The sequence below is a fragment of the Archocentrus centrarchus genome, chromosome 11 (genome assembly GCF_007364275.1).
Source record: "Archocentrus centrarchus isolate MPI-CPG fArcCen1 chromosome 11, fArcCen1, whole genome shotgun sequence".
In the NCBI taxonomy this organism is placed as follows: domain Eukaryota; kingdom Metazoa; phylum Chordata; class Actinopteri; order Cichliformes; family Cichlidae; genus Archocentrus; species Archocentrus centrarchus.
The window spans coordinates 19,217,594-19,239,898 of record NC_044356.1 but is presented as its reverse complement, the minus strand read 5'-3'; the positions used below and the strand labels follow the sequence as shown (position 1 = coordinate 19,239,898).

Sequence of the window (22,305 nt, the reverse complement as noted above, 5' to 3'; positions counted from 1 at the left end):
CACACACACACACACACACACACACACAGGTATAATTTGAGTCCCAATTCTAAATCGGGGAGAGGGATAAACTGTAATATTCAAAAGGAAAGCTTAAAGCTTCACCATGGCAATCAGAGTAGCTTGGAAACAGGGTTACGGTTCCCTTTGCAGAGTCGGTGATGCACTGAAGCAGAATGAGCATGTCTGCAAGAGACTGTGTGTGTGTGTCACTCCCTGTCAACACTGAAGTACTATGCAAGCAAAGAACGCTGCTACTGATGGTCAGTTTGCAAGGCAATAAATATCTCTTCTCTTGTGTGTGTGTGTGTGTGTGTGTGTGTGTGTGTGTGTGTGTGTGTGTCTCTCTATTCATACATTTTCAGACGCGGCCAAATGTCATTAAGTAAGAGCCGAGCGCAGTGCCACGGGCACTGACATGCTTTACTTTCCCAAGCACAAATACCAGAAACAACCTCCAGTCACCTTTTAGTGTGTATACTGATGAATGAACATAAATCTGTTAATGATTGATATAGCTACATATATACATATCTATCTATCTATCTAGTTATGTTAATGATGATAAAAGTAATCGTTTTTTGCACTTATGTGACAATTCTGACCTTTTTTCTACTGCTCTTTTTTCGTTGTCCTCAAACCAGGAACCCTACAGCACAAAGCAACTGGTAACATTTCTTTTCTTGCTGTGCAATTTGGTGCATGTATTTAGCACAAGAGCATGTAACCTGAAACTACTGATGTGCCATTGTAATAATGGGTTTCTTTGTCAACAGAAAATAAACTGCTTTGAAAAGAAGAATTTTGTAATTCTGTTTGAGTTGGGAAAATGTTTCGCATGATGAAGACAAAAACCAACTACCTCTACAATGGACCTTACTATTTTACTGATTACTTTTGAAGTCCAAACACACTAGTACTACATTCATATAACCGCAACTAACTGACAAGCTTCTCCAGTAATACTGGAGCCTGAGAGCTAGGCTGTTAATACGGAAGAACAAACACTTGACCTGGTATTACTGCAAAAGAAAGAGTTTAAGTGGGAGGGAAGAAAAGCAGAGAATGAATGGCTACTTCACAGTAAAGCCACACTAAAACTGAAGAGCATCGGGGTGGGTTGAAAAAAATTAGATTGGGTGGATATCGTGCGGTGCAAGTATGACCTTGAGCAACAACTCATAAAACCACAAGCATCTCAAAATTTTTAGACAGCTCAGGTTGGATAAACCCACACTCGTGCAGATGTGCACACTTGCAAGAAATGCAGCATCATGGGGTATTTGAGGACACCCCAGTTTTCCCTCTCACCCCCCCCCCCCCCCCCCCCCCCACACACACACACACACACACAGCCAAAGCACTTGAGGTGAAAGTGCAATGAGTTTAAGCAGATTTCAATCTAAAACCATATGCTGGGAAGCCTTTGTGTGAGTGCCAGCATCCACAGTCAGATGAGATTAAACACACAACCCCGCGCGTGCTCTCTCTCACACTCTCTCTCTCTCTCACACACACACACTTACCATTATCATTATCTCCAACTGCCATAGTTACAGCGTTATAGATCAAATCCCCTGGTTGTCTCTGTATTCACTTCTGTCCCTCTGTTCTCTCCTTTGTTTTCTCCTCTATCTCCGTTTCTCCCTTGTTTGTTCAATCTCTCTCTGTCTCTGTCATGATGAATCAGGGAGAGGCAGTGATAGGCACAGCGCTGTGACTCGGCTACTGCCAGAGATCTCTGTCAGCTTCCACCCTCAATCCTCTGCCCTCCTTGCCTGCCTCCCTACCTCCTCCCCTTTATCCTCTATCCTCAGCAACAGCTGCCTGAAACCCCTTCAAGTGAACACTGAGAGCTGGCCTAAAAGCAATGTGGGGCAAGGGCAAGTAAGAACGCATTTGTGTGCTTGTGTGTGTTTTAGCAGATGGTGTGATGGTTGTGTCCCTAACTCAGAGGTTGAGGAGTCTTTACAAACAAAAACAAAACCTCATGCTCACCACATTCTTTGTCAGACACTTCACTACTCTTTTTGGCAGCCTCTCTCACCAAAAGCAGTGTAAAATGTTACAGATGTTAGAAGTTCAGTGCCAAACAAGATTTAAGAAAGCAGGAAGTTGCACAATTAATCAAATTTTAATCTAATCAAAATTTGGCCTCCCACAATTGGTGTGCTTTGCAAATAGAACACAAAGTGAAAGCAAATCAAGTGCTCCCTACATCTAACCCTAAATTACTGCCTGACAATCTTTCTGCATGTGCCAATCACAGCTGTTCCCTGCACTGCACAGTAATGAGTTACAATATATTAAAGACAGACAACAAATAACAGACCATTGAAGGGAGTTTTTCCTTCCCACTGTCAACAAGTGCTTGCTTGCAGGGGGGGGTTGTTTTGATTGTGGGGGGTTTTCTCTGTATCACTGTAGGGTCTTTACCTTGCAATACAAAGCACCTTGAGGCGAATGTTTGTTGTGATTTGGTGCTTTATAAATAAAATTGAATAGAACTGAAAAAAATCAAACATCTGGCTCAGCAGACATTTGATTGTAGAAGCAGGTCATCATTCACTGTGGAAATACTTCGGATTTAGGGCAAGTGACGTTAACCCAGAAGAAATCATATGCAAAGAGTGCTGCAGAGTTGTGTCTGCACAGCAAAGCAATATAACTACGGTATTCAACTGCCTGAAAACATACTACTAACTGTGGTATAATGAATGCATGGAGGCCAAGAAAAACAATGCAATGGTTGCTGATGAGATCCAACAACAACATAGACGTCAAAAGCGAGATGTACAGCTCATCATAAAGACATACTGAAATCACCAACCAATCACATTCCATTTAGCCAAAGATGTGTGTGCAATGAACATGGTGGTACAATGAATGGAGTCAGATTACTTTTTGCTTCTAGGAAATGCACTTAGGTCAGGTGAATAAACACCTTATTTGTCTGCAAAGAAGTTTTAATCTGCAGGACTGTAGAACAATGTAAAGGTGAAAGTTTTGGTAGAATTTTTTACTTATATTTTTCTTCTAAGAGATTTACTGAATTTATCTGAATAAGGACCAATTTTATTTTGATGCAATGACTTGCAGATTAACAGGAATACTACACAACATGGTTGCAAAAACAGTTTTGTATGTGTGATGTGCAATAAAAACATGTTTTGTCACCAAAAAAAAAAAAAAAAAAAAAAAAAAAAAAAATCAATTAATAATCGTGATCTCAACATCACTCTGGTTTTAATTGCAAAGGCCTATTTACTGTCATTTTAGAAAATAATCATGAAAAGCAGTGACAATTACAATTATTGCTCATTTCAGCGTCATTAGGCAGGGAAGGGGATGCACCCAGAAAAGCACAAACAATGCCAACTGTGGCATGACCAGCTGTAGTAGCTGAGGCATTACAAAGAAAGAAGCTTAAACACACTTGAGGTAGCAGCCAAGGCCAAACAGCGGGGTGTGTAGCTAAAGTTCACTGAGGTAAGCCTCTGCAATTACTTCCACGTCATGTTTACTCAGGGAGATTGAAAGTGTGGTCAATGCAAAAGACCAGACTGTCAAGTTTTAAAGCACAAGCTGCAAATAAGTGGGGTGGGGTGGGGTGGGGTGGGGGGGGGGGGGGGGGGGGGTGTTAAGAAGATGGGATATATAGAAAAAAGGGAAAGAAAAGAAAGAAAAAAAACAGCCACAACTAGGGGCATTAAAGAGATACCTGATTTATCCATATTTCTATACTTACAGCTACCTGAAAACTAATTCTAACAGCCATTATGAGGTAAAACAAACCTACACAGAAGACATAAAAGGAACAGATGTGGGAGATGATGTTGGGGCACCCATTTCATTTGTATTGTTTCACACTCTCTTAATTCTGTTGTTATGAAAGCAACACAAAACTGAGGCTAACAAATTACCCACAAAAATATGTAAAGAAAACCAACTGTCACCTTCAATGCGAGATGTCCCAACCATAACTGTGACACTTCATAATGCAGCTTGACAGCCAGGGCATTAGAGGACTTTCACCCTTGGGTGTGTGTGCGCAAATGTGTTTGAGAGAAACACAACAGCAACCCTTCTACCTTCTTTCTCCCTCCCTCCCTGTCACTATATGACACAACCCACCTGAACATGTCATATTTTATATTAGACCCAGCCAGCCCATCAATGGCTGTGATAACTAAAACATTGCACACTATTTAAGTAAGGGTGGGATTTTACCCTGTTGTGAACACAGACACCTATGGACACCAGGTTTCTCAATGATGAGCCCCTTTTGAATTTTTCCTCATTCAACATTATGTTAAATTGATTCCTGCTAATTCTTATAAATATGATATATGAACAAAAAAAAAATGCAAGCGCACTTTAATGTCTCATACTGGGATTAACTCATCAATCCTATGAGACACAACATACTTCTCAAAAAAACTTAAAGGAACACTTTAATCAGAGCATGGCATCAAGTCAGTTAAACTTCTGGGATGTTGTTCTGGTCAGTTATAGAGCAGAGGGGGTTGTTATTCAGTTTCAGCTGCTTTGGTGTTATTGAAATGAACATGTGCACTTGAGGGGCAACAATGAGACAACCCCCAAAACAGGAATGGTTTTGTAGGTGGAAGCCACTGACATTTTTCACTCCTTTTCTGAGTGGTTTTTCACTAATTTTGGCTAGGGTCAGTGTCACTACTGGTAGCACGAGGCAATAGCTGAACCTTACAGAGGTTCCACAGGTAGTCTAACTCCTCCAGGATGGCACATCAATATGCACCACTGCATATTGAAGGTTTACTGTGTTTCCTAGTGCAGTCTCAAGAGCATGGAGGAGATTCCAGGATATAGGCAGTTACTCTAGGAGAGCTGGACCGGGCTGCAGAAGGTCCTTAACCCATCAGTAGGACTGGTATCTGCTCCTTTGTGCAAGGAACAGGATGAGCACTGCCAGAGCCCTACAAAATGACCTCCAGCAGGTCACTGGTGTGAATGTCTCTGATCAAACCATCAGAAACAGACTTTATGAGGGTGGCATGAGGGCCTGATGCCCTCTAATGGGCCCTGTGCCCGGCACCGTGGAGTCTGACTGGTATTTGCCATAGCATACCTACATCATGCACCAGGTTCTTCCTAGTGCACTACAATGCCCGGCCTTGTGTGGTGAGAGTATGCAGGCAGTTCCTGGAGGATGAAGAAACTGATGCCATTTGATGCACAATTTTTTAGATTGAAATGTTGACAAATTTGGTCTCTTTCACTCTGACTCCAGTTGCCATAACATATATGGCTCATATACCCTTGCACCAAACAAAACTGACTCCCAGTTTGTTTGTACTTATACTTGAGTATTATTGATACCAGTGTTTCCCCTGGGCTGACAAACACGCACACAAACACAAACAGTGTGACAGGCACAGACTAAAGTCTGCTGACAGAAACTGAGAAACTAGCACAGCCTGACAGCAGAACACTGAAGGTAGAGAAAGGTGCATAAAGTAGGTAAATCAAGTAAATACAATATAAATAAACAAATACAGTATTCTTGGAAGAGTTCAGAGGAATACATTTAATTTTTTTTTTTTTGGCTTTATTTCACATTTACCTGAAAGCTTCATTTACTTTTCACCTAATTTCATATTAAGATTTTAATGTGTATTTGGCAAATACATGTTAAGACCTCATGAGGTAGTACAAAATACAACATTTACATTTTTATTTGAAATATTTTTGACAATTTAGAGGTCTGGGCTGCTGGTTGGGTGAAGAAAGCATTGTTACAGTGACCTGTTTAAACAAGTAATTGTTTCAATCAGGGGTGTACAGATAACATTTCTGAAGTTTTTGAAAGGGCTTATCAGCAGAAGGGCAGTTAGAAAAAAAAAAAACATTAAACCAGCAGTGAAACCAACACCTGACCCATTTGAATGCCTTTTTGATGCCCAGGGCACATTCAATTGCTTCACAGCCCAACAACCAATCACAGCAAGTTTAAACAAAGTGAGAGGCAAAACAAATGAATATTTTGTCTGAAAACAATCACTGCTTTCATCCTGGGAAAAGCACATGATAGATGACAACGCATACTAAACAATGAAAAACAAAAAACCCAGCAACCAAAGGGAAAAAAGACATTAACAATTCATCACAACAACTACACAACCCAGCACTAAGCAATTGGGAAGAAGTGGGATTCAAAAAGTCACACTCCCTTCATTTCACTTTTGCCCTCAGAGACAGCAGCTACAGCCCTACATGCTATGAGCGCTTCCTCATGTCTCACCCCATGTCTCCCTCCAAGTAAACCGGCTGCAACAGCCTGTCGAGCACCAACTCACCGCTGTCGCTAGTAGACAGATAAAGTGACAGGACAGCCTAAAGGTATATCATCCAATGACAGCCTCTGCCAGACACCAACAGCAGACCCAGCTGACCTCAGAGGGAGCACAAACTCAGCTTGAAGCCACATGTCAGGAATTCAATTTTCCTGAAATTTGGCAAACAGTTCAGTAAGATAATAGTCATAATCTTCTAACTCTGTTGCTATCACAATTTATAAAGTACTAAATAGTCTGTACACATTAGTGGTTCCCAAATGTGATGAAGGATCTTGTGACAATCACACATTATTAATGCAATATGCAACTGAACAAAATGCAATGAATAAGATGTTGATTTTCTCCAAAAGTACTTTGCATGCACTCATTTTCCATACGGAATCAAATTCTGCGCCCTCAAAATATGCTTTAAAAACTTCAAAAGGGAACCCCAGTTTATTCACACAGTTGCTGGATGGTGGAAATTATGAGTGTGTGAAAAATCAAAGGCAGTGACTGGCAGCGAGGAGCTGACAGCAAAATCTGCAAAGGAGAAAAAAAACCCATCACTCTCTTGTTTGGAGCAAAACAAAACTAACTACCAGTGCAGACCGCATTGCTACCTGGAGAAAGAAGAAAAGACTGTAGACAGTATTGTCAAAGCTACCTGTCTTATGGATTCAGGTAGACTGAGAATGTCAAGAAAGTTGGCCTACTTCAAAAGAGCGCGGGATCTGGAGCAGAGCGTCCAATAAGGCAATGGAGGCACAGCATATGCTCGTTGAGTGGCAAATTAGAAACAGACAAAAAAAAGGAGGTCTAGATGCTGCAGTCTATCAAAAGGGCTTTCATCAGTGAATGCATTTAAAAGAAGGGCTGATCGCATGTTTGATAGAGGCTTCTTTGCACAGATAATCTGAACTGCCTTGACCTTTGTTGTTAAGTAAGTTTAAAAAACACTGGCACACATAACCAGATTTTAAATGTACAATCTATACTTTTCATACTGGTGATGCCTTTTACTGGAAACCACTATCAGCCATTTAAGATCCTAATCCACACTCTCAGGTAATTTAGCCTTTATGCAGCTCTATGCTTCTGATTTTCCAATTAGCAACAGTTCCACAAGAGCTGTTATCAACCAGAAAAATAGTCGCACAACCCAGAAAGATAAAGGCAGTCTTGGTCTCTGTAACTGAATAAATTATCATACATCAAGGCAGCGTGACTGCAGTTTGTAAAGTGACATGATAAGATGGGAGAAACAACAGGAAATTACTGATTCATTGTTTTCTCTTTTAAATTATATTCTGATACCTCAGCTCAGGGTGTGTGCTCATGCCAAATACCCAATCTCATACTTTTCCTTTCAAGTCTGCATATTTTACTGTAACTAATGCTAAAAAAATTAATTCTCTTGGGAACTGAATGACCTGCAGCCAAAACTTGCAAAGAAAAGATCATGTTTTAAATCAGTATTAAGTAAAGGCTTTTCAGACACACTTAATAAGCATCATGTCTAAAAATCACACTTCTTTATATAATATATATATATATATATATATATATATATATATATATATATATATATATATATATATATATATATATATATATATATATATATATATATATATATATACACACACACACACACACACACACCTTCAGGGAAAAAAATTGTATTTTCATTTGTGCATGGTGTCAATGAATCCCTGAGGTGTAACTTGACCTACTTCTACAATCTGAAAAGGGAAAACTACAGAGTGAAAGATCACTTTGGGGGGCATTATCAATACAATTACAATTGACCACGGTCAAACAACACACACCACCTTACTGCTGGAGAGGGGAAAACTGAGCAGCAGCCTTCAGCTCAGGTTTGGCTCTGTAAAAACACCCGCACCCACACACACACACACACACACGCTAAACCATTAATCCTGTTAGGACTTCTTACAGGAGCTCATGGCAACAAACTGACAACTACAAGAGCACATGCAGATTTAGACGTACACAAGCACAAGCAAACCCCCCTGAAACACACACAATTTTGCTCTCTTATGAAACACACCCGCTACATGACAACAAACCATCTTGAGAATGTGACTCAACTTGGTGGCTATCCAATTCAAGTGTGACAAAGTAAATGAGAAAACGCACTGACCGTGACTCGGGCTGAGAGCCATGTTGCCTGAATTCAAGGCTTCATCAAAACGAGCAAATATCGTCTGTAACCTAGAGAGAGAGAAAAGAAAGGTAAGTGCTGAGCACAGATATACAGTACAATGTTAATAAATAACCAAAGCAGTCAAACTAAAAATATTTAAATGAGGAAATGACAGTACTCTGTTACCTTAAAGATACCAACAATGAAAATGCACATACACACAAACGCCCCACAGAGATGTTTGACACAAACAAGGTCCTAAGAATCCCAAATGAGCCTATAAGCAGCAGCAACATGTGGACAGTCTGCATGCCTTTCTGTCTGATGGTGGGTGGGTGTGTCTATTATGGCAGTCACACTCATGAAGCTGCAGCAGCATCACCCCAAGTGTCCTCTTATAACATCCTACTAGCATCAGACACACACATGAAATCACTAGCCCAGTCTGCAGGTAGGACTGTCAGCATAATAACAGGGCAGACATCGATCTCAATCTACAGTCATGTCAAGATAAAAAAAAAAAAAAAAAAAAAAAAAAAAGCTTTACACAAGTCACCCTGTAAATGGAGAAATGGAAAGACAAAAAACAAAAAAGACACAATCACACATGACGCAAATAACATGCCTTAATGTCTCCTTGCAAAAAGGTTAACCATAAATGGGAACACACAACAATTAGAACCATACACACCGTGCTCTTTCTGTCTCTGTCTTTTGCTGTCTGGTTGCCGGTCCACAACCGCCAGACAGCTAAGCAGCTTCTGATAAGTGACGATTAGCGTTGCAACTAGCTCCTCAGCTGTGTACCATTTTCACGTGGTTCCCTTTCTTTCACTAGCATTTTGTACATTATTTGTTTCAGCAAAGATCTAGCATTTAGTCTTCAGTGCTAATTTGCCTCAGTATTTCCCTGTGGGCTGATTAATAGGTTGCTGCGTTGCTACGCAATCTTGCATTAGCTCCCATGCTGGTGACACACTCTGGTCCTCAGATCCCCTCAGCTCTTTGTATCCAACATGGTGCAGTGGCTCTGAGAGGGAGGGAGGAAAGAAGACGGGAAGGGAGGGAGGGAGGGTGTGTGTGTGTGTGTGTGTTTGTGAGAGAGGGGAAGCCAAACGGCGAGAAACCAAAGCATGCTACGGGCATGCGACAAAGCACCACCTACTGTCACACATACATACTGTATATGCTAAGCGCAACCGCCAACTGAAAAACCTAAGCAGCAGTACATGCAGTGAAATCTCAGGCAGTGTCTTTGTGTGTCTGCATGAGTAAGACAGAGTCAAGTGGGCCAGTTTGTGTGACAGACAGCAAAGAGATTCAGTTACCCTTTACATAACCTCCCTCTCATACACGGACACACACGTACTTGTCAGAGGGGGAGGGGCTGCGTGGCTAACAGACAGCCAGCAACACTGCTCCTCCCCCCTCTATGTCTCTCCTTCTCATCCCACTTGCATGCATTCCCTCCCTCTTCCTATTTCTTAACTCAAGGATGCCACCTTTTTACCACGGTCACTGGAAAAAAGGGTCAGTCTGTGTCCAGCAGAGAAGACTTGCATCTTTCAGGTAACACATCTCCAATTCAAACCACGTGACGCAGGCCTGATGAATGCTCACTCAACCAGCATTTGACCTACTTATAGGAAGCTGCAAACCCAACTGTACTTCCAGACACACTGCTACTAAGTTCCAGTTTTAGGTGTCTTCATTCACCAAGGTGTCATTTAAAAGAGGTTTTTAATTTAACTCAATAAGAGTCCTATTCATAACCCTTGTTTACCAAATCCAGGTAGTGTTTGCCAGCAGCTTTAACTTGTCTATGAACTTCCGTGGGGCCCTGAGGATCATAAGTTATGCATGTCTATATGTATAGTTCACTGAAAACTGAGCAGATTAAACAATTTAAATGATTTCCAGTTATGATCTGAACATTTTGAGACTGCTGTAAGGATAAACCTAATTTAGGGGAATAATCTTTAATAATTTAATTGGTACCATCAGTGTTCACGCCACTGGTGGTTGAAATGGTGGTTAACCATTTTAACCACCAAATTGTAAAATTCACTTACTTCCAGCTACAGCAACGACAGCTGTGTGCAGGACATATCTTACACAGATTTTTAGAAATGCATGTCTGATTGGTATTAAAAAGAATATGTAATATGGCAGCCACTCTCTGATAATTAACCCTGCTGCTTTCACAGTTTACAAACTTTAACATTCTTTTCCCCACACCTTTAAATCTCAGCCTTCAACAATTATTTCTCTGTTATGACTTCATCTTTCTCGCCATTATCTGATGCTACCTCAACAGAGATGATGTGATCCAGTCAGCAAGATCCTGGCCAGAGCCTCACTTTCCAGACAGTAACCCTTTGAATTATTCCATATGAAATCAATTAAATAAAAAAATAAATAAAACAATTCCCACTGGACTCCCTCATAGTCAACTGATTTTTTTTTTTTGTATAATAACTTTAGTATATTTAATGAAGGCATGCAAAAACTTCTAAGTTACAGGTTCTCAAATTATAGGGGGTGGAAATTTTTGTGCTTTATAATTTGCATTATTTTTTTTCCAGCATTTCCAGACACATGGAGTGGGTGTGAAATTGATCTGGTTGCAGTTTTTTAACAGAGCTTTTAACATGTTTTTAGGCCTGAAATCTTCATGAGGATACCTAATGAACTGTTCTGAGGGCTCAAAAATAAATAAAATAAATAGATAACACAAATTATAGAGCACAAAAATTCATAATATGAAGGTAAAATTTTGCGTGGCTTCATTAAATATGCTGACATTATTGTAAAAATAAATAAATAAAATAAGATGGAGGGGTCAGGTAGGAGGCACTGATTGATTTTTCATGGAATGACTCATATTTAGAAAAAAAAACACGGTCAGGTTTTATACTAAGGCTGTTTGCCTGCAGCAGACCTGAAGCTGGTTCAAACATCACTTACAAAAATTGAGAGTTGTGATCAGTAAAATTGCGATACCACCATACTGCAATACTATGTACGTGCACACAACTATTCTTCCTTCTTTAATTCAACCGTAATTGTATACTATATCTGTTGAGGAAGAATGAGTACAAGCTTTAAATCACTGCATCTGTCAGACCTCTGATATTTAAATGAAGGCAGACAGACACACCAGACTGTAAATCCCACACATTCAGACAGTGTGTTTACACTGGAGACAGACTGGCTTAATATGCACAACACATGACACATGACCACAGCCAGCATTCACAGACGCAAGACTCATGCTGAGCAGTCAGCAACGACCCTGGCTGTTGCTCGAATCCCTCACATGGGAGAAAGAGGGAAAGAAAGAGCGGTCGCTGTGTGCTCAGAACAACCCTCGACCCCGCACATGTAGCCAGGACGACCAAAGCAGGACAAAACCCACTCACTGAACCTCTTCTGATGACTCCAACACACACTTTCTCCAGTTTTAACTCCCAATTCTGTTACCCCACCCAATGCCTTTGTACCCCGGGCTGCACCCTCTCACCCTCCTCCCTCATTCAGTAGGCATTGTGCTCTGGATGAAAGTGCCTCTGTGTGTGTGAAGGGCAGAGTGGTGCATGGTGTGGCTTGGGACAGACTGACTGCCAAGGCCAAGGGACTCCACAGAAACACAGGCCACAACAAACAAACATACACACACAAAAATTATATATACTATCAGTACTCACAAAAGGGAGAGCTCACCAGTGAAGAAGTAAAAACTCACCGTGCAGCTGGAAGCCCTCTTTTTCCAAGGTCTGCTCTGACCTTCTCTCCAACGTAACGATAAACATCCACCAGTGTTGTTGTGGACGCCTCACGTACCTACACACAGCAGACATTGACCAATTTAATAAGCCTCCATATATAAACACGTGGAAAAAGATTTAACTGCTGGTTTACCTAGCACATTATTAAAAAATTATCTGTGTGTTTGCTGAAATTGGGATAAATTTTCCCTCGTAATTTGACAAAGATTACACTCACACAGACCAAGAGATGTGAACATAAACACACTAAAATATAAACTTCAGAGAGACCATACTTTTCCCTCCTATGGGAGCTATATGACTTGCTCATTATGCTGTGAACACTGTTGCGATTGGCTACAAGGATATTGTTGAAGGGATTCTCAGCACCCAAGGGTGGGTAAGCCTTTCTAGGATGTTGATTGGCCAGGACAGTATGTGGGTAGATAATCATTGGGTAGAAGACAGAAGCAGATTTCAGTTTTGGGGTGCAACTCTACAGGAGGTTAAACCAACCTCTCTCTATTCCTCCCTCACTCACTCACACACACACACACACACACACACACACACACACACACACACACACACACACACACACACACACACACAGATAATACTGTTGCGTGGTTTAACAACTGGGTGCTGGTGCTCATGATTCAGTAGTGAAGCTTGGGGGGGGGCACATCTCCTCACTAATAACAGTAATAATCACAGAGCTGCTTTAAGATGAAATCCAACACACTGACTGCTGAGAGCTGAACCAAAGACTTAGCAACAAACTGGTACAAGAAACAACAACTAGCCACATGCATTCAAAACAAACAGACTCAAAAGGTGCAATTGTCCAAAACATAGTCATGTAATCATGTATAATGCTGCTGCAGCTCTTACCTGTGGGTTTTGGTCTCCTGTCAGAGAGCAGAGATGAGGAACTATTTTACTGAGGCTCAGCGGCTGGGCTCCATACCTGCGGGGGGGGTGTAAAGGCAAACAGAGAGCTGACAGTTAATTGTGACATGTACTAATATCTGGTGTTGCTTTCTAATTAAAATCTCGCTCCTTGTATTGAAAATACTTTTAGGAATTTGGAAAAACTATTCTCAGGTAAACTGACATTTTAAAATCCAAATACAATCTAGAAGACATTGGATAATATTTGGGAGCTCCCAACTTGATACTACATACATCACATATATATAACCCCACACAAAGAATTTATTTTTATTTTCTGTTTTGAAAAAACTATCATGCTGAGCTTTCAGAGCACTAACTGTTATACCACGCACAGATCAAATTTAGACTATTAGTGTGGTTGGCTAGAACATCTCTAATGCACCATGGTGCACTTTTTACAACTCTGAAACTCCTCTGAAGGGAAGGAGCACCTGAGAGCACTGAGATGGAAGTGAAAGTCACAGCAACTTTTTGCTTATTTGCATTGACCTGGTGCTCCAAGCGGACAAATGGACCAAAACCACACCCATCCCCCCCTCTACCTGCACAACAGAGCCACCTGATCCCCTCACTCCGAAAGCAAAGAATTCAGGTTTTTATTAAAAAAATTTTTTTTCCTCAACCATGTGGAAAACACACACAACAACAAATAAAAATATGTGAAAACCCAGAAGCACCCCATTTCTGTGCCATATTTTACTCACTCTACTCATTCTTAATGATACCAGGGTAAGTAAAACACACATCCTCAGCACATCTACTGCATAGCAGCTTAGCCTTTAGCATAACAGTGTCACCTTCCATTAGCAAAAAGATACTAAAATTAGCACAGCAATTCTAATAGTCTAAATTTGATCTGTGTGTGGGTGAGCTTAAGGTGGAAAATAGAGTACAGGCCAAACCGCACAGATCTTCACTTTTGTGGACAAGCAGCAACAAACAAGTACCTTTATAGACAGAAATGCCCCTGCAGTCACTGGCTGCATGGGATCCTACACACACAACCTGTCATAACTACATTCCTGCGCTCCAAAAACCTACTCTGCCTAAATCTAAATAACAACTGAATGCGATATTGTGCAGATAATTAAAACCCCCATTTAGGCCAGCAACATTTTCAGATACAAAACACTGGTAAATTTATGGGAAGAAACGTGCACCACCTCAGAGTCACGCAAACAGTTAAGAGGATTAAACCTGGAGACACAGAACATGTGTGTTTCTTGAGCAAACAAAATGGGTCATGGAAGGTGTGAGTAACAGCTCTGTGCACTCGTCACTGAGCCAAACATTTATTAACTCAGACTGAAGAGGTATCAAAGCAGTGTAGGATTGTTAGAATATACACTACATTATGAATTCACTTTAAAGACTAAAATATGACATTTAACACAGAGAAAGAAAATATGTTGATATTTAATACAGTTCCCATTTCATTCTGGAAGTGTAACAGATTCAAGAGGTTACTCACGTGCTGAGCGTGGCACTGAGACAGAGGCAGACTCCTTCCCGAGAGCGGAAGTTCTTGTGCTTAAAACCAGGAAGTAGCCTTTCCCAAACATACTGCATGAAGGAGAATGAGGAAAAATAAGGGCGTGAGTGAGAGAAAAAGTGGTGTCAGTAGGACCGAGCAGAACAAGGTCCTATCAGGCAGCTATCATTGGATGAGCAGATAACACAGTACAGAGGAGGTCACAATCTGTGGAGATGTGCATCTGTAGTGTGTGTAAATAAAACAAAACAGAACAGAGATGTCGTCTATGTAATTTTTTTAATACCCACAAGAGGGAGCTGATAGGTAGAGTGCATTTCCACTGTAATAATGATAATGCATTACTGATATGGAGGTGGCTTGCATCTACACGTGGTGCACTGTATAGCACTGTAGATTTGCCTCTTCAGGCTATGATTTGTACGTATGCGTGAAACTCACCATGGGCGAGGTAGTCTGCTCCATGCAGCGAAGGATGAGGGCTTGGCTGTTCTCCCTGACCTGGTCCTTCCCATCACCCAGCCTGTCCACCAGGGCTGGCAACACTACACAGAGAGAGAGAGAGCGAGGGTGTGGGTGGTGAGTAAGAGTCAGTGTACGAAAAACACAGTTCACTATGCACCTCTGTCACATACAGGAGAAACAAGGTCACACATGACACTGAACCTCTACAGGATTGAAATGTCAACGATAAAGACTGCCCCCAAGTGGAGTGCTTAACACACACACGCGCACACACACACACACACACACACGTGCACGCGCGCACGCACGCACACACACACACACACACACACACACACACACGCACACACACACACACACACACGCACACATACAAAACAGCACTATACAGTACATTTAGCGTGGTCTGAGAGTTTTTAAGTAATACAACCATCAACACCACGGGCTCTGACAAGAAAAGAGGAACGAGAGGGCAAGAAATGAGAAATGGACCGTGACTCAAAAAAAAAAAAAAAAAAAAAAAAAAAAAAAAAAAAAAAAAAAGAGTCTTTAAATGTTGGAAACCAAGCTATAAGGACTGTAAGTTACTCTAATCCTCTCAAAAGAGGAACACTGCTAGAAGGCAGGCTAAAATACTGTGTATTTTCATCTTAAATATTAGGTAAATAGGTATGTGGCAGTTTTTAATTTAAATTAAATTAGGGACTGGTGATATTGTGTACTGTAGTTAACAAATCCCACTAACTAAACTAACAATAAACTGACCCAACTAAAAAAAAGAAAGCCAGTGCATCCAGATCCTGACATAACTGATCTGTATCATCAACCTTGACTGCTAAATAAAACCCATTTCTATTAAGAAAAATGACAAATCCAGAATTTTTTTTCTTTTTGTTAGTGAATATTAGTTTCTTCCACCAAGGTCATCAGGTCTGTGGGCCAAATCCACCCCAATCAGAGTTTATATGTGGGTATCTGGCAGTCGATGCCTTGTTTTTTGATAGAACTTAGGTTTAAATAAATAAAATAGGGGTATTTCCTTATAGGCATTCATCTAATTTTTATGCAAAAGGTCAACAGGTTTACTCAAAACTCCACCTGCTCTGACACTTTCAATGGCAAAATAAGAAAGCTGAGTTAGTGGAATAATCTGGTCACAGACAAATTATAAGTGTGGTAATGATATATTCAGAAATATTTTCAGAAAACAGTAAAATATGACACCAACCTCTTGTGAACTATGATATCAAATGACTAATAATGTGCTGTTAATGTTAAATAAACTTTTATTTATTGATCCCTAGCTAAGATAACTTTGCTCGACCCTGCAAGTGGATGAGATTGGTGCACTGTTACACAACATAACCTTTGGCTGCCCATGCTATGAGAGTTTTTTCCCCCAAACTGCAGACGCAACTAGCAACAGTTTCACCGACTCCATCATCCAATAGCAGCAGAAGCTCCACCTAAACCAAGCTGGACGTGAAGCCTCCTCCCTTGCAAAGGGAAAAAGTCTCAGAATCATCACAGTCAACCCCTCAGTTCTTACACTATTCACTTCGCTAAGAACACCTCTGCCAAGTTGGGCTACGTAGCTACTGCTAGTGCACAGACTTGAAGTTAGCTTAACTGCCCCTGCTGGTGTTAGCCACCACTGCTCAGCTGGTGTGTGGGCTGCCCGTGACGTGCTAATTTCATGTTTACTCTGCAGGATTTTTTTTTTTTTTTATAATTTGTGTTTTGGTATGAGTACCAAACCAAAAAAAAAAAATATATCTTCAGTTCATCCCTGTCCTCAGGGGTGCAGCTTCTCTTTGCACGAGCATGAGGCATGCCCCATGTGCCTGAGGATTGTCTATGCTAGGAGAGTGTTGACTGAACCCGAAGCCTGTGCATTTTGTCGCCAGGTCCAGCTCAACAGTGGAAAGACAGGTTGTGGAAAGTGCTGGGAAAGACTGCTGTATGACCTTCTCTCCAAGTCTAGGGACCCAGCTTTGCCTGAGTCCAAAGGCAAGGATTATTCAATCAATGTCCCGTGCTGATGCTGCAGCACACACTCTCTGATGTTCTGGGACAGAGTAGTTTACTTGGACAAACCAGTGTCTGCTGACGGGTTATTTGGGCAACCATTCAAAGCCATTTGGGCTAAATTTAAGCTGAGGAAAAGCAAACAGAGGCTTTGTGCAGTATCATCCCCAGATGTGGTATGAAGTCCAAGCTTGCAGCTGGCTCTCGCACGCCTGCAATTCTGGCGCCTACCCACAAGAGAGCAGTGCCATCTGCTGCTGTGGGTATGCTGCTGTGGCCTCTGAGCAAAGGTCCACCTTCAGGCTTCTGAAGAGACTGGGCACCTAGGAGGAAGACGATTCAGTCCTCTAAGCTGTGGGACTGAGTGGAAAGAGGCTCCAGCAGCAGACACTGCTTCCCCTCATCTGTTGCTGCACAAGTCATTTTCAGATTGTCAGTCCCAGAAGGTGCTGCAGCTAGTTGGTCATCACTGCACAATTTTGTTTGGTTCTATTGACTGGATGCAACACTATGTCCTATCTGCTGGATCTGCCATGCCCTTTGGCAGTGGTGGTCTGACCTTGGTTCGATGGCTGATCTGTGAGGTGTGTATGTGTGTCCCATATTCTGTGTTGTACCTCGTTCCTCTCCTTCAGGGAACAGAGGTTATAGGCATAAGTCTTCATCTGAATATGCTGCAAATACAAGATTTTTTATGTCTATTATATTATAATTCATTTAGGCTAGAAAGGATACCATGAGCATTCAGCTTAATCTAGAGATAATACATCCCCACCTAGCATCACTGACCAATCATTTGGATTGTAGGTACAATTTCAGTTGGGAGATTTTCTTTGGTTGACAATGTTTTAGGACTGTATCTTGTTTGAATAAAGCTATATAGCTGTTTTTAAAAGATCTCAATCTATACAATCCAGTAGCTTCTGGCTACACACAGATTCAGGTCAGAAAGTGTAGAGCGCTGTTTTTGTTTCAACATGGTCAGCCTCAAAGTCCAAAATACAGATGATACAAAGGTTTGAATGGTCTCTGGCAAACTTTCTGTGTTATATAAACTCCAAACCTCCCTTTGACATTCATGCAATGAGATACAACAAAATGGCATGAGCACACACAGGCACACACACACACACACACACACACACTCACACATACCCACATTCCTAGCATGAAACATCAGTGGGGGGAGTGATACAGTGATGTCATCTGTCTTTCTCCTTTGTGTGTGTGTGTGTCTGTCATTTCTGTGTGTGTACACTGTACACTACCACAACATCTGGTTGCCTTGGCAACAAGGACAATAACCTCAAACAGAAAAACTGACAGGGGGGCCATTGTTGCACATGACGTCATTTGTTTCAGTAAAGATGAAAACATACACACACTTCTACAGAGCAATCTAACCAGCTAGTCGTGTCTCTTCATTTTTACTGTAAACAACAAAATATAACTAAGTCAAAATAAAGCCTGTCATGATGTGTGTATTTCACTTCCTTTTCCACTTCACACAAGGGAGCTATTTGGCAGGATGGTCACTGCACAGTTTCAATGTACACACACACACATGCGTACACTCACCCACACACACATGAACAGTGTAATTGCAGCTGCCCTGTGCAATAAATCAGGCCTGTAGATCAATACAATCACTCAGTCTCAATGATCTCATCATCCTTCCCTCAGTGTGTATGTGTGGGTGGGTAGGTGTGTGTGGAACAGGATGGGTGAAGAGAGAAGGAGGGAACACAGGGAAGGAAAGGAGAAATGGAAGTCAGATGGAGGGAGTCTCCAGGGCTGGCATCGGCTCAGAGAGATGTTTTTACCATCAATCTGAAACACACACACTTTTTTTTATCCCAACACTTTCTATATGACTACAGCTGACCATAAGTGTGTGTGTGTGTGTGTGTGTGTGTGGGCAGACTTTACACAGTGTGACCAGTCCAGCCCTCCCAGAGTAGCACAGCGGGGTTGAGCAGGTTTGCCGGTGACAAGGGCCAGTGTGGCTGACAAAGACAGCTGGTGACACCTTAAGCGGGCACCCACAAGGTCTGGCACCAACATAACACACAAATACACACTTGCAGAGCATGAAATCTGATATGAGATTTAGTCCCTGAGGTCATGAATCGAGGTGTGGTTTTGGGGTGTATTAGAGTGAGCTACAGTAGGGCCTAAATATAGGGATGCATAATAGACGTCATGGTGCCAGGCTGCAGTGCTGCTGGACTGTCTCAGAGGAACCACAAAGTGGAAGTGAGAGACAAAATGGAAGGACATATGTCAAAATGCTGAAGAGTCACACTACATCTAGTGTAATGGACTGCAATATTGTTTTTGTAACACTTCTGAATTCAAAAAGGCCAGACAAAAACTTCCTTGACACAAAAAAAAAAAAAAAAAAAAAAAAAAAAAAAAAAAAAAAAAATCGCTGCTTATGATAAAGGAACAAAGAGATAAAGATCTATTTGCAATGAAACTTAGATGACTACTAAAAGAAAATAGAGGGTGGAGATGGGTAAGACATGTCACCTGTGCCGAGGTATCCTTTAAACCGCTCTCCCATGCGGTCCACAAATGCCCCGCAGATATCTATCCCCAACAATGCCACCTACAAACAGAGTGAGAAAAATAAAAGGGTTAAAGCAGGCCACACACAAAAATGACTGTATCATCACATAGCCACAGTCTGTTTTCCACATCAGTAAGAGCAGTGGTAAGACAACAAATGTGCTGAGGATTAAATTTGATTCTTACATTCTGAATATATTTTTTTAAAGATCAGTGAAGTCATCTACTGTGTTTCTGCTGACTCGACAAACAGCTGAGACTGTGAATGACCATTTTTCTGTATCGAAGGAATCAAAATTTTTCCTCCACTCACTTTAAAGATGTAATGTAGCCCAGTCAGGCATTTTCTGAACCCGTTTGAGTCGCAAATATAATACAAACATGAGACACTAACAGAAATAGAATACAAACAGGAAGTAATTTATTCTAAGCCACTAGAGAGAAAAAAACAAAAAAAACAACAAACAAAACAAAAAATAACAGAGCTGGAAATCTGTGCTCACAAATAACTTAATCCAATTCATGGCACGTGAAATAATAATAATTAAAATAAACTTTTATTCAGAATGTAAAATATCCATTTTGGAAGGTGAACTGAACTTGAGCACGCCTCGTTTACAAATTCACTTTTGCGATAATTACATCGCATAAGACAGCAGACTAAGTTTAAGTTTAACAACAGACATAAAAAAAGCAGAGAGTAGAAATGGTAAAATATTTAATTCAGACATTTCAACTGTGTTGAATGACCATCCTGAAACCATCCCACCTTTCACCAGAATCCAGTACCACCTTTCACAGTACAAACAGGGCTGCACACTTAATCAAGCTTTAACATCAATTACAATTTTGGCTTCCATCATTTATTAAACCAGAATAACTGTGATAAAACTATGACTTTTTACTGTTAAAATTTTTAATCAGCTTCAATTAAATCCACTCAATTAAAAAACAACTTAATAAACATAAAAAAAAATAAAAAGTAAAGTCAATTTTCAGACCACAATTTTTTAATTTAAGGTTATTGCAAAACTATATTATAATTAGTATTATAGCATCATAATCATATATAATGATTTTTGCAATAACCTAGCAGCCCTAAATACAACTACTTTCTTTTGAGTACTGATGATACTTGAGCCACCTCTGTTTTCAGGTGATGACCCCAACCTGCAACAAAGAAGCTCCAAAAAAAATGTTTCCAGAGTGATCATTTGATCACACAAGTGCATCATGAATGGTGACAGGCTGACACTCAAAACCTGTGTGAACTGTAGATTCTCTCATTAACTCAGGGCTCAAATTGAGAATATGAATGTCATGTTTAATGGTTAACACCTTCACAGATAACTGCATGTCAACAGCTGCGGCACTCTTGATTATGTAATACCCAGTCGTCTTTGTCCTCTTTAAACTACCTGCATAACTGCAGCTACTGGAGGGGCACGCTGATATGCTCTTTGAAAATCTGGTTAAAAATTATTCTGGATATGAACATAATGATAGAATTCACATGTAGAACAGAAAGCAACGGCACCATTATTTTGATGCAGGCATAATGTTCTCTAAAGTCACCATTTAACATCCTCCAAACTTCTCCACTGCCCCTCTGTGCTGTAATTCACCTCAGAGCTAGAAGAAAAACTTGCCTGTGATATGACTGTTAGGGGGAAGGTATACAGAGTTTTGTGTCTAGCAGTGGAGATGAGTTTTTCCACTGTGGTCCTGAATAGGATCACATGCGCTGTGCAGCTGGAATGCTTGTTTTGGCAGCGGTGTGGTAAAAAGTGAAGTTTAAAAAAAAAAAAATAAAAAAATTTAAACATGACTCTCTGGATTCAGCAGGAGAGTCAGACTGCAGTTTTTTCCCTATTTTAGTCAAAGGAAGAGCAAAGCCAGGTAACTACAGAAACAAAAAGGGGAGTGGTGAAGAAAGCACGAAATAGGGATGAAGACCAAGTAATGACAGAAAACAAAATCACCTGGAGAAGAACCACAAGCCCTGGGTCAATATGATGACTCCCTCATACTGACCTAATTTACAGGGAAGGGGGGTGGCAAGGACGGGGAAAACAGCAGGAGAAAGACAAAACGCTAAAGGATGGAAACAGCCCCTGGGCCTCCCATCCCCCCTCTTCCACCCAGCACCCCAACAAGCTTGGTGCCCATAACCATATGGTATCTTTAGTAGCGAGAGAGAGAGAGGGGAGAAGATAGCGCATAAAAGAAGGGACTGTGGAAATAAGGAAATGTTGAAGAAAAAAGAAAGTCTCATTTCTGAGAAGAAAAGCAGAGAGGAACAAAAAAGAGACAGGTATGCCCCCCCCCCGTAATACTTAAAAAGTCTGTGCATGTTTTTTTAGTAACACTGACACAAACACATATTCTGCATCTCCACATTACAAGCTTCAAAATGACGGGGGAGCTGAGGCATGCTGGAGACGAGAAAACAAACAAAAAACTGTAAACATATTTAGTGCAGTATGAATGGCTCTTTGTGAAGGCCCAGGTTAGTGTGCATGGTGGCTTAGTCTGCTA

The 22,305-nt window shown here is 41.0% G+C and overlaps 1 protein-coding gene across 2 annotated transcripts in view; it reads right to left on the bottom strand.

Moving 5' to 3' along the window:
* clasp2 (cytoplasmic linker associated protein 2) overlaps positions 1-22,305 on the bottom strand; it is a 62,539-nt gene that overhangs the window by 36,213 nt on the left and 4,021 nt on the right. For both annotated transcript variants that reach the window (XM_030740747.1, XM_030740749.1), the window contains exons 3-8: positions 19,729-19,807; positions 15,145-15,248; positions 14,683-14,774; positions 13,149-13,224; positions 12,233-12,330; positions 8,485-8,555 (exon numbers count right to left, since the gene is read on the bottom strand). In XM_030740747.1, coding sequence (XP_030596607.1) covers positions 8,485-8,555; positions 12,233-12,330; positions 13,149-13,224; positions 14,683-14,774; positions 15,145-15,248; positions 19,729-19,807 — 520 coding nt within the window. The remainder of the gene's footprint in view (positions 1-8,484; positions 8,556-12,232; positions 12,331-13,148; positions 13,225-14,682; positions 14,775-15,144; positions 15,249-19,728; positions 19,808-22,305) is intronic.